General features: G+C 47.2%; 1 protein-coding gene across 1 annotated transcript in view; it reads right to left on the bottom strand.

Annotated features, from left to right (window-relative positions):
• The window catches only part of LOC119390059 (cuticle collagen bli-1), a 40,921-nt gene extending 17,817 nt beyond the window's left edge, over window positions 1-23,104 (bottom strand). The window contains exons 1-3 of the mRNA XM_037657589.2: window positions 22,913-23,104; window positions 5,710-5,805; window positions 4,413-5,162 (exon numbers count right to left, since the gene is read on the bottom strand). Coding sequence (XP_037513517.1) covers window positions 4,413-5,162; window positions 5,710-5,800 — 841 coding nt within the window. The 5' untranslated portion in view covers window positions 5,801-5,805; window positions 22,913-23,104. The remainder of the gene's footprint in view (window positions 1-4,412; window positions 5,163-5,709; window positions 5,806-22,912) is intronic.
• Between the last annotated feature and the right edge of the window lie 543 nt (window positions 23,105-23,647).

Below are 23,647 nucleotides of genomic sequence, written 5' to 3'. Positions count from 1 at the left end.
TTCATTGTAGCTAGTCATACGTTCCTCCCACTCCCACTCTTCCCCGCGTGGGACCTCGGTCGAAGCGGCGTCGGCGTTCGCAACGGCTCGGTTCGTGAGCTCTCGAGCCGCCGCGTGTGCCGCCTCGTTGCCGGCCAGCGGGGTTTCTGTGTGTGCGGGGGTCCATATAACGAAAGTGTCATTTTTGTTACGGATTTTTTGCTCGTTATTAGTTAGGATTCGCAGTGCCTCTCGGGAGACCCGGCCGTTAGCATAGTTACGTATCGCCGCTTGCGAGTCACTAATTACTACTTCGGCCTCGGTGGTGGCCACTGCGAGGGCGATGGCCACCTCCTCAGCCGTCTCGGTGAGTGTGGTTTGCACCGTAGCACTCGTCTTGCATATTCCTTCGCAGTTGACCACCGTGGCCACATAGCCACACCTGCGCGCGTATCTGGCCGCGTCCACGAATACCGCTTCCTTGCTATTCCCGAATTTCCTGTGCAAGTCCTGCGCCCTCTTATTTCTTCTACCGGCGTGATGATCCGGGTGCATGTTTTTGGGCAGTGGCGGAACTACTATTCTTTCTCTCACCGTCGCGGGTACGTCTGCTTTTTCACCTTGCTGCGTGTGATAGCCTATGCCTAGCTTTTCAAGGATGTGCCTACCCGTTTTTGTCTTTGAAAGTCGTTCGTATTGTGCTATGTCGTGCGCTTCTATTAATTCATCAAGCGTGTTGTGCAAACCTAGTTCTAACAATTTCATCGTGCTTGTGTTCTTCGGTAACCCTAAGGCTTGCTTATAAACTTTCCTGATTAAACAATCTAATTTCGCTTTCTCGGCTACCTGCCACTTTAAGTAAGAGGCAACGTATGTGATTCTACTAAGGACGAAGGCTTGCACAAGCCTAATGGTGTTGCCTTCTTTCATACCGCTGTGTCTGTTTGTAATGCGTTGTTGAACAATAAAAAATTCGCAGCGTGCGCGTTAACTAAAAGCCGAATTCTTCTGTCTCTCATTCCCCATTAGCAGCCATTGGCATGTTCCAGTAGGAAACGTTAGTAGAAGTAGAAGTGTAAGTGTTAGCTAAAAGCCGACTTCTTCTGTCTCTCATTCCCATTAGCAGCCATTGTCTACCTCCAAGGTAGTGCCTGGTGAGATTTCTCCTGTGCGTGATTAAACAATAAAAAATTTTGTTCAAAACGCCGTTGATTGATGAAATAAACCAACGAAAGACGCCAGATGTTTTCTAAAAGCAAAACGAAAAGACGCCAGATGTTTCTAAAGCAAAACGAAAAGACACCAGCTGCTTAACGAAAGACGCCAGATGTTTTCTAAAGCAATGGTTTCCTAAACAATGAAAATTCACAGCGTACATGTAAAATTAAAGTGAGCTGCAAGTCGTCATAACTTTCATCGAACTCTCATCGGTGATGATGTACTGGGCAGAATTCACGGAAGATTCACGGTTTACCGATGAACCTCCGCAGCTTCGCCCACTCATCATCATTCACTCCGTAGATATGCTGTGATTTTTAGCGGCGGTGGCTGCACTATCCCGGCCTTTTTCGACGTAGTTTGATGGCCTCCCAAATGCGCCTACAAATCGCCGAATGGGCTCGTTTTCGTCGTGACACCTGTCGAACAAAATGCGTTAAGGAGACTCCTTCCACTACATGGCATTTATGTAGTATTTTTTTCCAAAGCAGCTGCAAGTAACATCGTGGCTTTTTGGTAGGACACATGCTTGCCACGCGAACGGCCCGTGTTCAAACCTCAATGGGACCGAAATTTTTATTCTTTATTTTATGTGCTTCTTTCTCGATTTTTCGCTCACAGACGATTTTTAGCTCACTACAAACGGTCCCGACGCCGACGGCGGAATTTCTGTGACACGAGCTCTCTAACGCTATCGCGTTAAAAGGAACGCACAGGCATACACAGGACAAGCGTGAACTAACAACTGTCCCAGTTGTTACGTATTTGTGCTTGAGCAAAGCGCTGCAAGTGTCGACAATGGAGAATCAGACGCTCTTAGATATTTCTTCTTCTTTTAAACTGTGGCGCATGTGGCGTCTCCAGCCACACGGGGGCGCCTGATGCAAGGTGTACCTGGTGTTCTTAGTTTTTTTTTCCTTCCACATAATGAGTGGGTACAGAAAAGGGCCACTTTTTCGTGCGCGTCTCAAGGGAAGTTTTCAAATGGAAAGAAAATGTAGGAGCGTTGCGTGATAGAAAACGAGCTGAAGCTCCTCCGAGATTTGCTTACCACCAGTGGTAAATGGTGTATATAAATAGCTCGCCGTCAATTCGCCGGCGCATGCATGGCGCAGTAGGACAGAAACTATTTATTATTATTACCTCTATGTGCTTGTTGATGTAATTCGTGCCTGGAAACCGGCAATAAAGAAAAAGAAAAGGCGCATGGTTGAATTGTCTAACGCAGTGCTCTGGAGAGCGAGGGGGCGATGGTTCGAATTCCCGGTCTGGTGCTTCGGAATTTTTGTTCTTCTTTTATTTTTCTTTGTGCCTTTTTTATATATAAACAGACATATACATATCCGGGACATGACGGCGATGAAAAAAATCAGCCGCGAGTGTCCATACAATTGATATCGCAATAAAAGCATCGAAGCCTGCCAGTTCCAGTGTGACATCACAGGGTCATCAGAGTGATTACCGCTGGCACGCACGTGGTGTTGCAAAAAACTTAAATTCGATCGCACCAACACCGGAGTCAGACCATCACGTGCCTGCCGAAAATGTAATTGAGTCTATTTGCATAGGCGTGCGCAAAGGGGCGGCCAGGGGGGTTGCCCCCTTCCCCTGATCATCAAAGGGGCGGCCAAGTCTTCTTCATACCTTTTCGCAGTCAGACCTGTCGCGTCATTGTTTAAGGTGCATGGATCTGGCCTCCCCGGTTTATGACAATAATGGCGGCCGAGGACCCTTGATGTCGCATTCTAATAACTGCTTACTAGCCACCTTTTCCCCAGAAAGCAGCGGACCAAAGACAGGCCGTTACGAGCACCAAATACTCGCCTCATTTTGATTTTTGCATCCGTCGCGAAGATTTTCTTGCAGACCCGACCAACCGGGAAGGAGGAGGGCAGGGCGCTGCGTTGAAGGTCCCCCTCTAATAGAGAATACTGCGCACGCCTATGTCTGTATGTCTCAATCACGTTGCCACCAAACCAATGCTTTTAGATGCGAAAACATCTTATGCTCGGTGCAGTGTCGTTCTGCGGCGTCCGCACCCATACTGCGCATGCGCCAACTCGCGTGAGCGCTGCCTCCTCTTCGTTTCTCCTCTCCCGTTTCTCTCTCTCCGCCACAGCTGTGCGCTCGTATATGCACTCTCCTTTGCAACGGCGCTATGGACGCTCGCGAAGCTGAACGTAAACGGCAACGCCGGCAAGCGAATCTCGATGCTGCGAGGCTGTGAAAGCGCGCGTTCGCTGTGCTTCCGTCATTCTCTCTCTGTGCAACGGTGTGCGAAACGCCATGAACAACGTCAACGTCGGCGCTACTTGCAGCGGCAGCGCCACCGCCGCGGAGCAGAGGAAGGCTCGGGAAACCGAATGTAAACGTCAGCGTCGGCAAGCGGTAATTCAAACGCCTCGACAAACGCCATCTCATAAGTCACATAAGAGAAACGGAAACTCGATGCGCACCCCCCGCGATGCTTTCACATCCCACCATGGTTGCCCGTAGGGGGAGATGATGTTTCGATCGAAGTAATGTTTTTCATTCTGCATTCGTTCAAAGATTCCTCGCTCTCATTTCTTGAAACGCTGTGCGCCTGCGCCCTCTTCTAGTTTCCAGACAGCTCCCATTACACCGTGTGTAGTATGAAGCAGTGCAGTGTAAGGCAGAAGGGTAGATTGACACAAGATGGGGGTACAAAGCTCGGCACACTCCGCATTCTACGACACAACTGACGTAGCCGTAATCCACTACACGTTACTTTAACTTCTGCCTTAGCGCTTAATGACACCACTCGATCACCTACTGAGATTCCCACTGCGCCTACGTAAACCATGTCGCTAAGAATTTACGCCCATTTCTGTGAAAAAAAAATTCTTAGTGCTCAAGGAAATGAGCTTTCGCGGCTCGATCTAGTGCGTCGAAATTCGCCTATCAATTCAAAAAGCAAGACATACACATTTATCTGCCAAATCCTCTTTGAGCACAGAACGCAGTGAGTTAGAAGCACTGTTTAAGGAACGAAGCCGAATGATTCCTAGCCGAAGGACCACCCATTCTATACCACAACAATAACTGCGAAGCAAAAGCGGAAGTTGCGGAAGCAGCAAAGGGGAAGCGTCACGGGAAACCCACAACCGAGACAGAGACAAGGCAGAGGCGCCCACACAGCAGCCGTAGCGAATGAGCAGCTGGCCGAGAAAAATGTCTTCTCGCAGTTCACCTACTTTCCTCCTTCTCATCCTTCACATCTTCTTCGTCTTCCTCCTTAGGGTGCACTCCCTTCTTGAAAGAGAGCACCAGCTTCGGTTGCACGCCATCCCTGGCGTCCTGCGTGCCCTGGTCGGGTTTCTGGGATCTCTCCGGCCTGTTAATCTCCTGCTCGGCCTCGTCCTGTACGGTAGCCGCGCTGTCTGGGATCCCAACGACTCCCGGAATGACGGGCTGAGCTCCGCCAACCACTCCGTACGGCTGCTGTGCGGGCGCTCCTGGTTGGCCCACTGGTCCATCGCCTCCGACCGGCGCCGCCGGAATTACTTGGGGTCCGGCTACCGCCGGGTTCACGGCGCCAGCTATTAGCTTTGTTATCGCTTCGTGCAAACCCGGTGGGACCGGAGCTCCCGGTGGCAGGGGACCGCTTGGTCCGGAGACCCATGTGATCGCCGGTGCCGACGGCTGGAGTCGACGGTCGTTCACCTGATCGCTAGTAACGACCCGGCCCGATGAGTCGGTGTACCAGGACTGCTGGTAGGTGCCCGTTTGAGCTTGGTACTGTGGCCATCCGACGGGGACAGCAGGTGGCGCCTGTCGCGCCCACCGATAGGGTAATATGCGCGTGCGCTTGACCCGTGATTTTGACTCACTGTTCTTCCTCGGTTCGGTGGCAGCCGGCGGAGGTTCGTCGTCGCCGTAGGGTGCAGCTGAGCGCTCTACTCTAGTAGCTGGTCGCCTTTCATTTTTCGGTGCTTTCCTTAAGCCTGCAACGGCGAGAGAGACAAGACATCTTCGTAAACAGCCGCGGTAAAGAATTGAAGAAACAAGAGATGGAGGAAAGGCAGGGATGCTAACCAGTCTATAAAAACTGGTATGCTACCCTACACTGGGGAAAGGGATGGGAGAATATGAAAGAAAGAGGTACAGAGAAAGAGAGAGAGGGGGAGCACACGCAAACAAGTTCACACTCCTCACAGTCACAATATCGCTAGTGGCCCATAACCACCGATGCAAGTCTGTTGTCTTGAAGAATTTGAGCAATGACTTCGTCGCCTTCATCCGCGATCACGTATGGTTAAGTTGCACATTGAGAGTGTAATGAAAAAAAACCCAAAAGTGAATAGAAGGACAACAATACATATCTCTAAGTTGATTTTGATACTACTGACGGAAGTACGTAATGTACTCGTCATGTTGTACTTGCCCAGTTAAACTTTTGAACAGGCTGACAAGTAGCAGAATGGCACGCGTCCTCCGTTATGCGGTTAAGTGACAGTGGAGTCAGAAGTTTATTAACTGAATGTGACTTACTCTCTTCCTTTTCAGCAGCAGACGATTGGCAGCAGGTGATGAGGGCAACGCCCACGATAATGATAATAAATAGGTGTTGGGTGAACAACATGACTGCTAGAAAAAAGAAAGAAAAATAGAGCCACACATTAGAGTGAAATAAGCTAGAGTAACCACTATAAAACCACTATGAAATAAGAGTAACCACTATACAAAGGTACATGGCTGAATACATTAGGTGGTTTTAGAATAGGGTAAGTAGGCTTTGCGTTTCTTGGGTACGCAAGCTACTTTCGAAAAGTAACGTACGCACTCAAGCGGTTAGCGTATGACGCATGCGCAGTGGCTAAAAGCGCTAATGCGAAATTGCTTTCACTGAAGTATGCTTCGATATGGTTGGCAAGGGAATGCGAGTGGCGAGGGACAACCGATAACGAACGAATCAATGGCGTCCTTTGTTTGTCTGTGGCCGTCTTTATTTCTTTCCTCCAAAGCAAAGCATTTGTGAGTGGGCTGGGTTTTACATTGCAGCAGTAATGTAGAAATGCTGCAGAGAACATTCCCTTATCATCGTGCAGCCGCACAACAGCAGTGTTTCAAGCCATGACACTTCCAGTTTCTACTTCATAGGATGTACCTCATTATGGGACAGAGCAGTGCCAGTTAATCCTACATTGTCAGAGCATTGTATGCTCAGAATGTTGCTGCAGAAAACAAACTGCTTAAAGAAGTTCAAGCTCTCTCGAATAAGCCACACGTTCCTCTAAACCAATAAAATGCGTGAAAAGGTGGGGCGTGGCACGTTAAGCTATCAGAGGATGCCTCATTTTTCGTTATTCTGCATTACGGTCGTGATTAATGCGCGAAGAGAGTACGCTTTCTTTCACATTTTTGCCCAGAGAGCGCTTTTCACCCTGATGAGCACCTTCCTACTACTAAAAAAAGAAAAAAAAAAAACGGAACAAAAGATCGTGATCCAGCTGCACCGCACCCGGCTACACTCTCTGCCGTCTGACTAACGCTAACGCGCTGTGATCGAAAAAACAGCGGCCACGGTTGCACTGCAAGGACATTTACGAAACGCAGCAGACAAAAGACCATTCGCCAAGTCTCGCGAGTAGGTGTACAGCACTGCACGGTCTACTCCGACGGTACCATCCATTAGCGACTGGGACATCTGCAGTCGGCGCCATTTTTCTTCCTTTCCCCCATTCGTCTCTCTTGCACAGAAAGGCAGCATCTAAGGCTCGCATGGAGGGAAAACAACCGACCGGCCATCGCGCACGAACATCATCCCTGGGGCGTATTCTGAGATGTCCGAGGAAAGTACGACTTTAATATCGGAGTCGACACACGTAGTAGATGCAGCATGTGACGCTTTACAGAAAAAGAGGTAATGGATGACCGCTGAGAGACGCATCTGCGGAATGCCCGGTACCAAAAGAAATAAGGCCATATCCTTCGCTTGAGTTTACGAGGTCTAAATTCTTGTTTTTAGTAGATGTTGAACATTATTTCTGTTCGTATTCCTCTTGGTTGAATTTCTGCCAGGAATTCGTGCGGTAGTTAGCGCAACGCTCCTTCATTAATTTACTTATCTGACCGACAAAACGCGATAGCCGTGAGGATGGAGGTAAAAAAAATTATCATATGCGTGGCCACAGCTTGCACTTGTTCTTAGATTGCAACCGATTTCCAGGGGCGTAGCCAAGGGGGGGGGGGGGGGGGGGGGTTGGGGGGGTTCAACCCCCCCCCCGAAATTTTTCAGTTTTGCTTGCGTATATATACACGCACACATACAAACGCACGCACGAACATACCATAAAGTATGGTTGAACCCCCCCCGAAAAAAATTTCTGGCTACGCCCCTGCCGATTGCAATCACCGAGACAGCTGCTTACAACTCCCCCACTGTAGTTTCCAGTTTTTCTAAAACATTTCCATACATAGGAACGTGGGTCACGTTTCTGTAGGAATGTGCTCTGTATGTTGGTCAATAATGTCGTACTGCCTAAGGGCGCATGTTTGAACAGTGCAATGCATCTGGGCGATTCTATGCGGTGGCGAGGCGCTAGAAGAACCTTCATTTTGCTGGTGCCGTGGTCTTCAAACTTTTGCTCGCGGCACTACGTGTTCCACTTCGGTTTTGTTGCTCAGGGATTCCTTAGCTTAAGTATCGTAGTCATTAGTCAATGCCCCGGTTGATTAAAGCTGCTTTCCAAGGAACCTTCCTTTCAAGTGATCACCAATGATTAGTAACTTATGAGTCGCAGTTTGACCATTGAAACGAGGAGCGCAGCAATGTTTCACGTTTTACACTCGGCGTACTTGAAGAAGAGCTTTAAGGGAAAGCCCTCGAGTGGATAGGGTTAACATTTTCGCACAATCGATAATACATCCAACTCAACTGCATGCGCACACGCACACACGCTTTTATTCGGCCGAATAAATAAAATAATTGGGACAATGGTCTCGAAACAACTCATGGGCGAGACAAACGTGTGGAACGTTGCGGAATAATTTCTATGACCACGTGTTCTTTTTTTTATTAAATGTTTTTAAGGAGAGCTTGATGCCTAGATATGGCTCCGGCTACTCCTATTCTCTTACGTAATAATTTTGCGTCATGAAGTTATCAAACAACAATAAAGGGATGCAAAATTCACGCACGAAAAACTTCCATTCACAAAAGCAATGTTGACACGTCATAAACAGTGTCCACGCGTCAGCAATAATGTTCACACACGAGAAACGTTCTCACTTCATTCAGAAAGATGGCAGTGTGTGTCACGAGAATTCATGACGAGAGAAGGTAGGGAGTGAATATGCAGACACCAAGACAACATAAGTGTTTGTGCTTTCTGATTCCCTTCACTCGTGTACGTGTTCGCACGCCTTGCCTTCTTTTATGATGAATCTCTATCAACTAGCTTAACCTTCTGCCATTATAAGTGCCATGAGAAGCTTTCCGCCTACTACCGTTAAACTGCTGTCGTGTTCTCAAGGGAAGACCTTAAATCAATAATAATGATAATTGTTGGGGTTTTACTTTCGGAAACTTCGAAATGATTATGAGGGACGCCGTAGTGGAAGGCTCTGGAAATTTCGACCACCGGGAGTTCTTTAACCTGCACCTAAGTCTAAATACAAGGGCCTCAAGCATTTTCGCCTCCACCGAAAATACGCCCGCCAAGGCCGGGATTCGATCCCGCTACCCTCGGGTCAGCAGTCGAGCACCATAACCGCTAGACCACCGTGGCGTGTAAGATCTTAAATCAACACACCGAATACTCCGGTCTCGATGACAGGCCAACACCGCAGTCGCTAGTCATGTTGCCAACGTGAAGTACCGTAATTCGCGTAATGATAGAAATGAATTGTTAACTCTCGCAAAGTACCTGTCATAAAAATGAACCTTGACAGAAAATGAAACTAGAATCACAAGCGGCACTTCCCGTTCTACTGCTAGTCTGCTAGCTTCAAGTTAGTGGCTCAGCTGTAGGTAGTTCAGCATGCAAATCGCCACTAATATTATTTTACGATCTCAGATACCTGCAAGATGATAGTGTTTCCTGTGTTTGTCAGTGGTGTTACGCTGTTTTGGAGCATAGAAGGATACTAATGCCATGGGGCACATGCATTATAGGTGATGTGTATGTGGGTCGTCCTCGGAAGGACGTACGAAGTGTCACCAAATTTAAACACTTTGGCATATCATCCGATCTTTTGTCAGCTTCAGACATTGTCGAAGCTGTGAGCGTTGCCCCAGTAGAAAAAAGAAAAAAAAGAAGACATTTTTTGGAGTGTGTGTGTGTGTGTGTGTGTTTTTTTTGCACGCTAAAGCAGAAATACCACCCTAGTAGCGAAAAGCTTTCTTGGGCTACTTGGTTCATGGCTTCTGAAGAAAAAATTGTAGCTTAACACAACACAAGGACAGACAAAGAACAAGACTATCAAAGTCGACAAAGAAGGGCGGCTGCAGGTGTCAAGGTATTTGGTACAATCGAGAAGATATCTGCGGCGTAAAAATACAAGGAAGCATTCCTTTTTTCTTCCTTTCATCACCTCCCATCAGACAGTCGGAATTCTTAAATAGTGCGTGGTCACCCTCGCCAGACGTAAAACCTGCGACGTCGTTTAGGGCGTTTCCTAGCGTGAGAAGTTAATGGCCTCGGGATTTACTGCGGCTCTATAGCTAGACGTCGTTCGCACGAAAGTTATGGACTGCACTACGTAACGCGTTGTCTGCGCAGATGATGACGTCGGCACGCTGATGTCTGGTATATAGCGTTGGAGTATTGCGGCTTTTGTGGCAACGGGAATGCGTGAAACAGTCATTATGGAAGAGCGCATATTGTGGGAGGTAAACATGACCGACAGCGCCGTAGGCACTCGGTTCACTATAAACGTTAGCTTTGGAAAATGGCCCTTGCCGACACAACAGGAACAAATCGGCCTCGTTTCGTTTGTTTTTGCTTATGCGCTGCGAACACATCACTTGGTAGCCTTTGCGCATTGTTTTGGGTTTCTCCAAGAAGCCGATCGTGTTTCTTCGAATTCAGGTCGTACAGCATGAGGTGCGGTTTGAGTTCAAGGGCAACATGGGCCTTGTCTTATTATTTTTATTTTCCTCACTTCGCGCGAACGAAAGTGTCGCCCAGTGTTGGTGTCATGCTTGAGCTACAAACTTCTAGATGATTTTTAGGTTTGTTTCATTTCGAGAGCTATTTCTATGGATCGGCGTTTGGGAAGTTGGTGCGAAACAAAATCTTGCACTGTCTATTAATTAATATCGTTACCATAGTTACTGCGTCGCACACATGTTGTTCTTAGTTTACTTGAGGGAAATTTGTGACGCTGTCTACTTTTGGCTATATCGTCCTTGCGCAAAGTGCTCATGTCCTCGAAGATATACTTCGATATCGCATATCGCCGTCACAACTCGTAAGGAGAGGTGTTATCCAATTGTGATAACGTAGCAAATTGGCCCAGTTGGAATATACTCTTGACGGGCAGCGCAAACAACACAAAAGGCAGAGAAGAGAAATAGATGAAAAGGAAACACAGTGAGGTTAACCTGGCGCGAGTGACCGGTTTGCTACCCTGCACAAGGGTCGGGAAATAGAAGAAAATTCACGACACAGGCGCTGTGTCGCTGTGTCGTTGTGTAAGAGACTGTGTCGACACATGCGCTTGCCGCCTTTGTCGTGTACTTTCTTTTGTCTCTTGTCTTGTTTGCGCTGGCCGTCATGACCATTTGTGATGTTCTTCATATCAGGTGCTTTCTTAAATAATAGACATTTTTTTAAAGTTTGCTTGGTAGCGCAATACTAAATATTTTTACTGACTTGCTCGAAAAGCGGACAGTACTCGCGCCGAAAATCGGAAAGCATATTTAAATAATTGGCGAAAATAGACTTCTTCTGCTTAGAATAGATGGCTTCTCGACGCATATAGCAATTTATAAATTGTAGCCACACACTTTTGCAAGCCACATTCACGTGGAACCAATTGCGCGGATAGCACCAATTGTTTGTTCCAGAAAGATATTTATTGTTCCAGAAAGATAGCCGTCAAATTTGCTGTTACATGTTTTTGTACGACGGCCGTTTGATGTATTGAAACGCAAGAAAAAAAATTGCAGTGGCTTAGCTCGGATATGCCAGGATATACGTAGCGTTAGCAAATGTTCAGCTGATTATTCTTAGCTTTCCAGGTTGTCTAGGATTATTAGCCTTCTTCTGTTCATTCTTGGTACGCTGAACCGCTAACCGTCGAGCAGCATTTGCGCTCTCCTTCTCCATGGCGTTACCCACCTGCAAACGCCAGTCAGAGGCGCTATCAAGAGGCCCCAGCTCAGTGTCAGACGGCGACTGCACAACGAAGGCGAATAGCTGCGCGCGCGCTGACGCCACTGTGTCTACGATGTCACTCCTCTCGAATGCGGCGCAGACCAGCAGCGGCGAGCCGCGCGCGGCGGTGTCGGAGAGCGCGTGAGATGCCAGCTCCGGTGACCCAGCTGTGTGACATCACTGATCCTCGCGCATGCGCAGCACGACTCATGACTCTCCACGCGAAATCGGCTCCGGCTAGGCAAGTGTAACTAACGCTACAAAAAGAAAGTAATTGAAATGCCAACGTGTTTTGTCGTACAATGTTGGAATCCTTGGTCATATACACCGTCATAAACAAAAACGTTTCTGAGACCTGACACGTTTTAAAATCCTTGCTTCTCTTAACATTTCACGTTGAATATCCGTGCTGTCTGCTTATTCCATTCCGGTTCTCAGATTGAATCCCCGGATGTATATACATAAATTCGCATGGCGTAAGCCAGAAGGAATTCGAAGCGTAGCGCTCTCTTTTTGCGGTCACTTAGTCAACTCCCTTGCAAGACCCCCTGGGAAATGCAGCACTGTTTCTCAGAATTGCGTCCAACTATGTAACATTCTAGATTCCTTTCTCTTTTTTCTTTTCTTTTAATTGCGTCTCTGGATTTTTACGCAAAGCACGGCCGCCTCAAGTGGTATCTTGCGAGTCGTGGCGAGCACTGCCACGCTAAGATATTCTGCGAAAGGCCAAGGTCTTGTGTGCGGTAACGGCTCGTTTCAAAGCGCGGCGTTGTGCGATCTATTCTCTAATCTGCCCGTCGGTAGGCAAAAGGGGCGTCTTCTCCATGGAAATTAGTTCCGCTTCAGCTGCGAGGGCGGTCTTTTGCGCAAGCCGCTCGAGCCAAGGTGGGGAGCTTGCCAGGAGCCACGCTTCACAGCATCCAGCTGTGCAGAGATGGATGAGTAGGCTAACTATACGTGCGAACTTGAAGATTGAAAGTCAATTCGCGGAGTAAGCCTATATATTTACATTGGGGTTCATTTTCAATCTAGACACTAAAGGCGTCACTCTTTTTAGTGAGCTCATGATGGAAGGCTGACGGTTCCGTTTTGATGAACGAGCAGCGTAACCGCCTCTGACGTCTCTATAGAGCTGCCTATACATCTTGTCGCCGACATATTGCTACCTGTATTAGCTACTTCATCGAAAGGCTATCCCTAGCGGTTTTCGACTTGTTCGAGTTCGAATTTAAGCTCATGCTGTGCCTTGAATTCTTTCCGGACATCTCTTGATAAAGGATTTTCGAGAAATGCGAGGAAAAGATGTGTGTGCGTGCGCTTTGTGCGTGTGTGCTTGTGTGTGTGCGCGTGCGCGTGTGTGCGTGTGTGTGGGTGCGTGCGTGCACGTGTGTGTGTGTGTGTGTGTGTGTGTGTGTGTGTGTGTGTGTGTGTGTGTGCGTGCACGTGTGTGCGTGCACGTGTGTGTGTGTGTGTGTGTGTGTGTGTGTGTGTGTGTGTGTGTGTGTGTGTGTGTGTGTGTGTGTGTGTGTGTGTGTGTGTGTGTGTGTGTGTGTGTGTGTGTGTGTGTGTGTGTGTGTGTGTGTGTGTGTGTGTGTGTGTGTGTGTGTGTGTGTGTGTGTGTGAAACGTATCGGTTGTTCCCCACAAGGCTTCAATGAATAACTAAGCTGCTCAATTGAGGAAGTGTAACTTTTTTGCTGTATTCTTTTCGCAGTGGACCAAATGGAACTATTGTAACGCCATTCCTCTGCAACCAATATCAATTTCAGAGCATCAGTTTCAGCACAGTATTGTCAATTCTTGATTTGAAGAGGGGGGGGGGGGAGGAAGACCTGTCATTGAATAGCTAAGTTGTGTTTTTAATTTTCCATTGAAATCTCATATTGTGACCTCCATTTCCAAAAGGAAAAAAAATCTTGCAGTGTCGTCCTCTTTCAAAATGAATGCCAGCACTGTAATTTACGTGTATGTACAACAGAAGGTACTGAACACCTTTTTTTTTATTGTGCTCTGAACTATCGTTATATGTTACATATAGGTGTGTGTGTCGTTAGGTCCTTTCATGCGTTTGGCAGGAAAATTTACAGCTGTTGCCAGTTTCTGCCTTTGAATAAATTGCACAATGGAACCTCAAATTGAGAGATTCAGAGATAATGCAGTAAAAGCAGGTTAGCCAATACGATGTGTGCAGCTCGCTGTACTTATTTTAGATCGAATATGTAGCGCGGGATATATAAACGAATCCAGAGACCAGGTAACCATACTTTAATTACTTGGTGCGGCATAATAAACGCGGCCGTGGTTGAGCATCATGGACGCCGCTCAGGGACTCCAGTTTTTATAGTCACCTGAGTAATTTTTTAAAAGTAAAATTGCACGAGCATTTTCGCGTTCCGTACCAGTCGGTGTGTGGCCACGGCAGCTGGGACATAACCGGGACAGTGTTTTGAGTATTCGAACAGCGCGGGCACTGAGTTGCCTCCCTTACTCCTGCATTCGCTGTGATATACAAGGACTATCACTCGCAACAGCACATAGCTCGCCTTGATCGAAGACCAATACAAGAGCAAACTGTCTTGAAATGCCGACCTGTTAGGCAAACACTGCTAAAGGCGACGAAGAACGGCAGACCTGCCTGAATCAGTGTTTGTTGCGATAGAGGACGGGTTTACTTGATATCGTGCAGTAACTGTCCGTAGCAATAGTGACGGACTGTGATAGTGTGTGTGTGCTCACTCTTTCTCCCTTACTCTCTACTCGCGTATCGTTCAACATCGCTCTTGTAGGGCAAATAACGAATTTTTCTTTCCGGTCAACCTCCTTGCCTTTTCCCTCTGCTCTGTTTCTCTCTCTGCGCCGGAAGCTTAACTTACGGCGTCGTCAAGTGAATTCATAGTCTGACTACATGATCGACGCACGGTGGCTCAGTATGCTTCCGGCCAACATGCTATTCACCGTGCTACCTTCGTGAGAGTACGCTTCCTATCAACGTGCTTTTAATTGCGCTGTCTTTTCGAGGTACGAGTGTTGTGTTTACCGAAAGTGCAGCGACGATCGGTTCCTATACACTAACACTCTTCTCAAAAGGTGCGAATTGATTATTGCGTTGTTTTGAGTGTGGAGGTGCGGCGTGAAAGCTGTCGACGATGAACACGAACTCCTGAAAGCGACAGGAATAAGAAGGCAACGGGATAATGGTGTATGGAAGTAAATTTTCACCCCGCGCTTCGCCAAGATGCTGCAGCGTCGGGTGCTACAGGTTTCATCGGAGCTTCGCGCTGTCTTACCACGAAAGCAGAGCTCGATAATTAGCTCATAATAATGGAGAGAGAAAGAGAGAGATGCTTTGATGAGATGCTGGAGGTGTTAGCCTCGCTCTTCGCCTGACAGCTACACACAACAACAACAACAACAACAACAACAACAACAATAATAATAATAATAATAATAATAATAATAATAATAATAATAATAATAATAATAATAATAATAATAATAATAATAATAACATAATAATAATAATAACAACATAATAATAATAATAACAATAATAATAATAATAATAATAATAATAACAATAATAATAATAATAATAACAACAACAACAATGGCAGGGATGCTCCGCAATGTGTTGGTGATTGCCTCAGTAAGCAGATAAAGAAGCAGTAAAAAGAAGCTTTGCCCTCAACCCTAGCAAATTCAAACTGAGTATGCAGTCTGGCACCCCGTAAACTTCTGCAGAACATATTCTCATCGATTATGCTTCATCTGTTATTCAGAATCCAAAATTCTTAATAATGCCCGTGTGGGTCGATGGCGCACAAGGCAACGAAGGTGTTTATCTGTATGTAGAGTCGAGGGGTCTCTGTAGACCCCCTGTAGACTGGATGTGCTCCTCCAAGTGTGAGCGCAATTGGTTTTCGAACTCTCTCTTCTCTTATATCTTTCTTTTCAGTGTTTTCATCCATTTTAGGGGCGAAGCTCCTTAAGGCGGCACCCGTTCGTCCCTCGTAGTCGTAGTCGTAGTGCGTAACCAGTCTTACGCTTTGACCTCCAAGGTGGTGCCGGTGGGAGATTTTTCCTGTGCGTTGTTGAACAATAAAAAATTCGCAGCGGTAGCTAAAAGCCAACTTCTTCTGTCTCTCATTCCCATTAGCAGCCATTCTTTACCTCCAAGGTAGTGCCTGGTGAGATTTCTCCTGTGCGTGATTAAACAATAAAAATTTTGTTCAAAACGCCGTTGATTGATGAAATAAACCAACGAAAGACGCCAGATGTTTTGTAAAAGTAAAACGGAAGAACGCCAGATGTTTCTAAAGCAAAACGAAAAGACGCTAGCTGCTTAACGAAAGACGCCAGATGTTTTCTAAAGCAGTGGTTTTCTAAACAATGAAAATTCACAGCGTACATGTCAAATTAAAGTGAGCTGCAAGTCGTCATAACTCATCGAACCTTTAGTATAAACGCGCCCGATCTCACGTCGGTGATGATGTACTGGGCAGAATTCACGGAAGATTCACGGTTTACCGATGAACCTCCGCAGCTTCGCCCACTCATCATCATTCACTCCGTGGATATGCTGTGATTTTTTCCATTATGCAAGTGCAGGGTAGCAAACCAGACGTGCGCCTCGTAACCTTCCTGCCTTTCCTTGCTTTTTTTTTCTCTGCCCTCATCGGATGTCTGCAATTCGATCAGCACCTGGAGACATAGGCGTGCCTTCCCTAATCATCTAAGGGGGGGGGGGGGCGCAAAATCTGCCCCATACATTGACTTAGTAGGGTGGGGGGGGGGGGCGCTGCGATGAACCTTTGCCCCGCCCCCCTGATGGGAAACCCTGCGCACGCCTATGCCTGGAGACGCTTCGTGATCATCTTGATGCTCGGGCTATCTCTAATACGCAAAGAAATTGAACGCCACACTTGCCTTGGCGTGTAAGGACATCGGACACGTCAGTGTGTGAAACATGTAATATCCTGAACATCTCTGGGATAAAAAAAAAACTTAAGCACGTTTATTCCACCTTTTTCACGCATGATCGGCGCATGCGCGCTTACTCTAGCGGAAAAGTCGCGGAATGCCTCCTGGTCTCGGGGGCTTTCGTTCTGGCGATGCCAGTTGTCCTGGCCCTTACCGAAACTCTACCAAAACGGCAGAGGGCAGCAGCACAGGAAAATGTAAGTGGCGGATTGTGCCACATGTGCGCTCTACAATGGGAAAAGTTGAGACAAGCACTGGTGCAGGATATTAGGAAAGCTTCATGCACAGCACTTCTAGTATAGCCGACTCACTTATTGCGTGTCTCTAGGATGTGACTCATCAGCGTGCATGAAAATATAAGCCCATCATGGGTCGTCCAGGACGTAGTCTCAGGCACTTTCCGCCCGCTGTAAGCACCGACGAGGCGTGCCATAACGACAAACACCGAAGGGCGAAATAGTGGACAACACATAGCAAAAGCCATGAACGGCTTATGGCCACGTCTCCTCATTGACGAGAAAGGGTGCACTCGAAAAACAACAGATCAGTGTACAGGTAGCGTTACAAAAGGTGATGGAAGTGCACATCGTGAAGGGACTATAGAGCGTCACATAGTCATTTTACACTTGCAAAAGAGTGTTTCAAGAAATGTTATTTGGACGCAGCTTTCAAATGGCTAGTTACTAATTCCAAGCGTTACATCCACCACTGACACAACAACGAGGGAGGTAAGGACTGAAAACCGACCATGAGAGGACATCAGTCAGGATCAGTCAGGATTAAGATGATATTAGATTACACATCAGCTCCGAGTCAGTGCAGTTTTTCTTGCTGGGCGAGTTGGTTATAATAAACAGGTGTAACGAACCCGACGAAATGACACGAATACAATAAGAACTAGACCAGTGCTTCGCCTATCTTGTTCTTTGTGTTCATTCGGCCAATACTTATCCCCCCCCCCCCCCCTTTCGTGTCAGTTGTCAAGTGGCAAAAGTGAAGTTGGAAGCTTGAAGAAATGACACCCCCTGCTCAAGGGTCTTTCATCGCAGGCAAGTGAGAAAAGAAAGATCAGATGGAACTTCTATTCATCGGTGTAACCAAAACAGTGAACATGACGGATTATGCGAGGATTGTTTAAAAGGTTTTGGTCATTCAATAAGTGCCAAGACGAGAGGAAAACATGTCCGCAGAAATATGTGAAATATTGACTGGACCAGCAACACGTACAACGCCGCCCACGCCAGCATTAAAAAAAAAGCTTGATGTTTCTATTTAAATAGTTGCGCGCCGAATGAGGCTTGAGCTTGCTGGTGCTTTGATCAACTTAGCTCTGATTGCCGTCATTTCTCGCATTACGTAATGTGTGTGTGTGTGTTTTTTTTTTTTTTTTGCCAGGCTTAACACCATCGGTCAGTTTTATTAACAGAAGAGCTTGGGCTCCCTCTATATATTGCACCGGCCTCCTACCCCACTGCTTACCCCCGAGTAGTGGTACAGAAATCCAACCCCTCAACCTGGTACGCTGCTAAGCGTCGGCACTTCCGTGCGAGTAACCGTTGACTCACTCCTGCACACCGGAGCGCACATAGGAAGAGTTACAGACACCACCCTCAGGGATACGTTCACATGCAAGTATGCATACGCCTATGCTGTATTTACAATAAAGTCTCCTTGACCCAGTCGATCGACGTTTGACAGCATCGCGAAACGGGCACAAGAAAAAAAAAAGACAACCAAGGAACGCAAGCCGTTGGAATAGTGTGGTGGTTTCGCATCGGAATGGCGGACACCTCTACATGCGGATCCTGCGTAAGTGAAGAGACAATTGAACACGTCCTGTGCAGCTGCACTCGCTGTGACACCCAGTGATGCCCACTCCGAGTGCTTTTCAACCAAGTGGACTCAATGTAATTTTCTGTGACCAAAATCGTAGGACCATGTACATGGGCCTCGAAGGCGTAGAAGGCAACGAAAGCGTTACTGACGTACTTAAAGTCAACAGGTCTCTGCGACCGCCTGTAGACTTGATGTGCTCTCCCAAGCGCGCACGTGATTCTGTCAATCTCCCTCTTTTCTTCTGTCTCTCTTTTGGCCCCCTTATCCCTCTCTCCCAGTGCAGGGTAGCAAACCGAACGTGCGTTTGGTTAACCTCCCTGACTCTCCTTGCTTCTCTCTCTCTCTCTTTCTCTCTTTTAAAAGGCTTGGAAATTTGATGACGAGGGCTTGTGCGAACCCTCGCGCTAAGAACCTGTCAGACGGTTCAGTGCAAACGCTGTTTCTCCGCGATGAGGCACATGATATCGCAGCCAACGCATATTTCTTCTCTGAACGGTAGCCTGTAGGAAGGGATCGCAGTAGAGCTTGGGGGAATGTCACTGCTTATCTGATGGAATAAAAACCACTGAAATACCGCTTAGTGCCGTTCGTACTACGGCGCCATCAATCGCTGTCAAGGACTGCAGTGTTTTTTAGTTATCGATAACCAGATCAACTTGAAAGCGTATGAAACACATTAGACACTACTTCGTAGAATTATTTTTCGTGCGTCAATGCGGGCGTCGTCTTTGGGCGAATTAACGGTTGCAGCGTATAGTAATCCGCTACGCTCCTCTATTTAAACCGTACACCTGTGGGAGGCCCCCATACGTATAACTGTGGAGGAATGCGTGTCTGTAACGGCCTTTCGCAGTCCCTACAGATAGCGCAAAAGGAAAAAAACCTTACATGGAAACCAGTGCGGTTGGTTGATAAAGCACCGCGAACGTGACGAGCGTCGAAGAAGCGCTTGTACGGAGAGAAAAAATTAACAAAATTATCGCATGAAATGCAGAACGCCTTGCCCCTCGACAGCGATATATTCAGACCGTGCCTGACACGTACGACCACTAGCCATAGAATCTGGCGCCACAAAATGTCGCGCAATCCGTATAACGCGCCATCTATATACCGGCACAGTCCTGGATGCGCGCATAGGTCAGCAAAATAAAGCAGAAGCGAATGAGAGTCGAGCAATTCGTTTCGAAGACGACCGCCACGGAGGAGGAAATGCCGATTCGTCGTTAGCGGGTTGTGTAATCGATGAAGGCAGCTAGCCAGGGTTTTTCCTTATTGTCACGTCGTCAACGTCTGCGACCGCATGCAGAAGCTCGCTGCGAGGCTTTGCTTCGCGTTTCGAGAATTGTGTAAACTGAGAAGGTAAAAACAACCAAACAAGATGAGCCGTACCTTTGGCCTTTCTGGATTGATGTCGCCACGCATGCAGACAGCAGCGCGTAATGCGCGTCTGGCCATTTGAAAGCGTGCAAGGATCCGATCGCGACGCAGTTGGGGCAAGCTGCGGGAAGGTGAAATGGCGCCGCCCGATGACATAGGTGCGCGGAGGATGGATTGCGCGCGAGTTTAGGGAAACATATCCCACAGTAAAACGCCCTCACAATTTGTGAGAACCACACACAAACACACACAAAGGCGATTTACAAAGGCGAGAATTGTGTGTGTGTGTGTGTGTGTGTGTGTGTGTGTGTGTGTGTGTGTGTGTGTGTGTGTGTGTGTGTGTGTGTGTGTGTGTGCGCGTGTGTGTGTGTGTGTGTGTGTGTGTGTGTGTGTGTGTGTGTGTGTGTGTGTGTGTGTGTGTGTGTGTGTGTGTGTGTGTGTGTGTGTGTGTGTGTTTGTCAACGAAAATCATGACGTGTCAGCAACTTGGTGGCATGAGAACTGTTGCTGGGTGACAGAATCTTATGAGAATATTACCGGAAGACAACGAAACGCAAGAAGGTGATAATAAATTCCTAAACGACTTCTTTTTGGGCGAGTTGGTGCCTTTCTTCTCTTCTCTACGTCCCTTTTTCACGAAATGTATTTTGCACCACAGTCAAGGGTACCTAAAGATAATAAGAATTCTTGTGACGGTGACTATATACTGAAGCCTGTGCCAACATTCCACTGTGGAAGTGCGGACTAATTGTGGATGTTAAGACTGCTGCTGTCACCATAGTGCCTTTGATAGTTTACCGCCCCCAGTTTTGCGACGGTGTTGTGCCTATATAAAGAGGAAAAACACCACAAAATGCGAGCGTTGGCCGCACGAGGTCGTCGGTTGTCTTAAGGTTATCCCAACGTTTTACACGTGGAAGGCGCTTCTAATTATCTCTCGTTTCATGATCAGACGCAGTGAACCCATGCGATTTCCATGTGTTCATTGCCCCTTTCAGCACAACACCATCCCTAATTTGAATACTAAGAAATTCCTAGGCCGTTTCAGCCGCTTCTGGGCGACAGCAAAAGTGTAGTACAATTACGGAGTTATCAAACTATACTTCAAGTTATTGAATTCTAGCCTTGAGTGCGAATGAATATTTTGTGTTTTTGTACATAAAGGGCAGACTTCATACAATTCTATCGCTTACGTTTGGCAGGCATGCTCACACCATGCAATATTCCCGGTGAATATGATCAGGATTGAGGACAACACAGGTATGAAGCGAAGGCTGGTAGCTCTTGCGAAACACTAGATCTTATGCTCTAACCTTAAACAAAATATGAGAAATGTCCTAAAGTTTACATCTGAATTAGTTACGTAACCTTAAGGGAAAATGTTCATCGCAAAAAAAAAAATAATAAAGAAGCTCTCATATGGCTGTTATCACTGTTGAAAAGTGATTCTGGGAGTTGTGATTCTATCACTAAACTTTATGATCTGCAATACTTCTCGATCTGAACCTTCATGATCGAAAAGGCGCGATTCACAATATTTGACAAACTATAGAATTCTCGAGTTGGCAGAAAAAAATACCAGGAACGGACTCGAAGTTCGTTAGTCGAAATTGTTTCTTCTAGAACGTCGTGTATCAATTCAAAAGGCAGAAATAGAGCTTTATGAAGCGTAGAAATTCAATCCCATTGCCGTGGCATAGCCAGTCGCTATTGTACGTACTGTATGAGATCAACTGCTTTCCACAATAATGCGAACAGATGTTTGGCACGATCCAGTTCGTGCTAGTTTATTCTAGGACTTTTCTTTCTTAATATGTGCCATAAGCTGTCAAATGAAAGCGATGATATAACGCTGCATCCCTGGCTCAGCCCAACCAGGCTGGGTGGACCGGTGTATCTCTTGCATGCAGAAAGAAACGGTACTGCTCTGCTGCCACCATGCATAGCACACATTTCTCAAGACATTATCGGCGTTGGGGGTTCGCGTTCGAACTACAGGTACTCGACAGCAGTTTCAATAGAAAGCTCGAACTTCCTGTGCTTTTGTTCGACGACTACCTCCATTGGTGATCTCACTCATTCGTCCATAGCCTTCCATTCCAAGAAAATGACATTGGTTTGCCCCAAGGAAAGTTTTGATGCGCCGTTCTTAATGAGCGCCGCCATCACAGCGGCGATGCGGCCACATCAGCCCCCTCAGTACCGAGGCGACCTTCATTTTCATCCTTCGGAAATCGCTTTAGAAAGTTTTAACATGTTGAGTGAGCTTCAACGTGTTGACCTTTAGCACGCAGAGTACGTGGTTTGCTGATAGTTTCATTGTTTATATTCCCTTCAGTAACGGATCGTTGTAACGTAAGATAATTTTGTGATCATTCATTCTATGTGCAAGGAAGTAGGTGGAGTCTTTTACACGTGCCCACAGCTGCAGTTTCTGCAGTTTCTGCAGTTTCTTTTGTGGCATTAAGACAAAGAGACCATTCGGCCGCTAGGTCTTCATACATTGACCGGTCCGAAATGCTCACTACCAAACAAGGAATGTAATCAATTTTGTCGCGACAAGCCTGTATCATAGTTGTGGTTCCGGCCTTCGTGTGGCGGCCATGAAGCATCTGGCCCACTTTCCCATGCGTAATGCTCAAACAAGGCGAATACAAGTCCTTCTGCCGGAAAATTGACTCTAAAAGCATTCCTTTCCGATGAATTCTCATCATGCATATTATTCTACTGTGCTTGGTAACACTGCGAGTTCTGTTTGGAACTTCGTGCTCAAACGTCACCAACAGGGAATTAAAATGTTAGTACACTTATGGTATGATGTGAGAAAATCAAGCAACATGATTGATCATTTCGTTTTCTCCTAAGAGGTGTCATCCGCGGAAAACGAAAGGCGCCATAGGAGCAGTGGCGTTGACAAACAGTGATAACTTGATCTCTCGCTATAAGCACGCTTTTCCTACATTTTACACGTCCCTTGCATAGTTATGTAAATAAACTGACTGCCGCCAATCCGTATTGAATTGACGTCGAATTAGTAAACGACTTCGACGTATACACTCAAAATTACGTGCTACGACGTTCGATACCCACGGCAACACGCCAACGTTTCGACGTAGCCTATAAGCGCTCGCAATTGACGCGCGAGTTCCTAGATGAACGCTCTTCAACGGGTGCACTCACGCGAATTGTGTGCGGTATCCTTTCAGCTGTGGCGAGCAGGCAGCGTCAGGCGGCGAATCATCGAAGCGTTGAATGGCGAAAAAGCACTGTCACCGATGGGCACTGCGGTATAGCGGATCGCGCACGTCCTTCTATGGGCTGCAGTGGCGCCGGTACTCACTCAACGCACTTTGAGGAAAGAGAAACAAGAAGAAATGTAGGAGCGGAGTCGCGAATACGCGCGACGTCTTCGGCCATGACTTGACGTCATAACCGGTTGGGGCTGGCCGCACTAGCAGGATGCCCAGGAGGCAGCCTTGAGAAAGCGATGATCTTTTGTTATGGAGTCCACGTGCGTCCGAACAACTCCGTTCCTACCTGTTCGCCTGGAGCATAAAGGTGTACGCGCGACGCCCGTGCTCAAAGGCGGTCGCGTTTCGAGGCGGCGACGTAGTGTGACGATTAGGCGAGGCTTCGGGGTGCGTCGGTGTGACAATCGCACGCAATGGCAAGAAATCTCTTCGCGAAACTGGAAGGTGAACGGGTGTTTGCGCAATCTTTCGTTATATTTATCAGCTTCGGAATCCCGCTATTTTGATAGGAGGGATACAGCTATAGCTTGGAAGCACTAAGCCTGATGGCATAAGGTCCACGTGCGTGCACGACCATCGGAAAATAGCATACCGAGTGTAATCACGAACTGGCTAAGAAAAAGAGGTGCGAGTCATGGGAAGTCACGGTCGAGCTGTTTCTTTC

This window comes from Rhipicephalus sanguineus, chromosome 4 (genome assembly GCF_013339695.2).
Source record: "Rhipicephalus sanguineus isolate Rsan-2018 chromosome 4, BIME_Rsan_1.4, whole genome shotgun sequence".
Classification (NCBI taxonomy): domain Eukaryota; kingdom Metazoa; phylum Arthropoda; class Arachnida; order Ixodida; family Ixodidae; genus Rhipicephalus; species Rhipicephalus sanguineus.
Note: the sequence above shows the minus strand (reverse complement) of the source record. Positions and strands in the feature narration are given on the sequence as shown.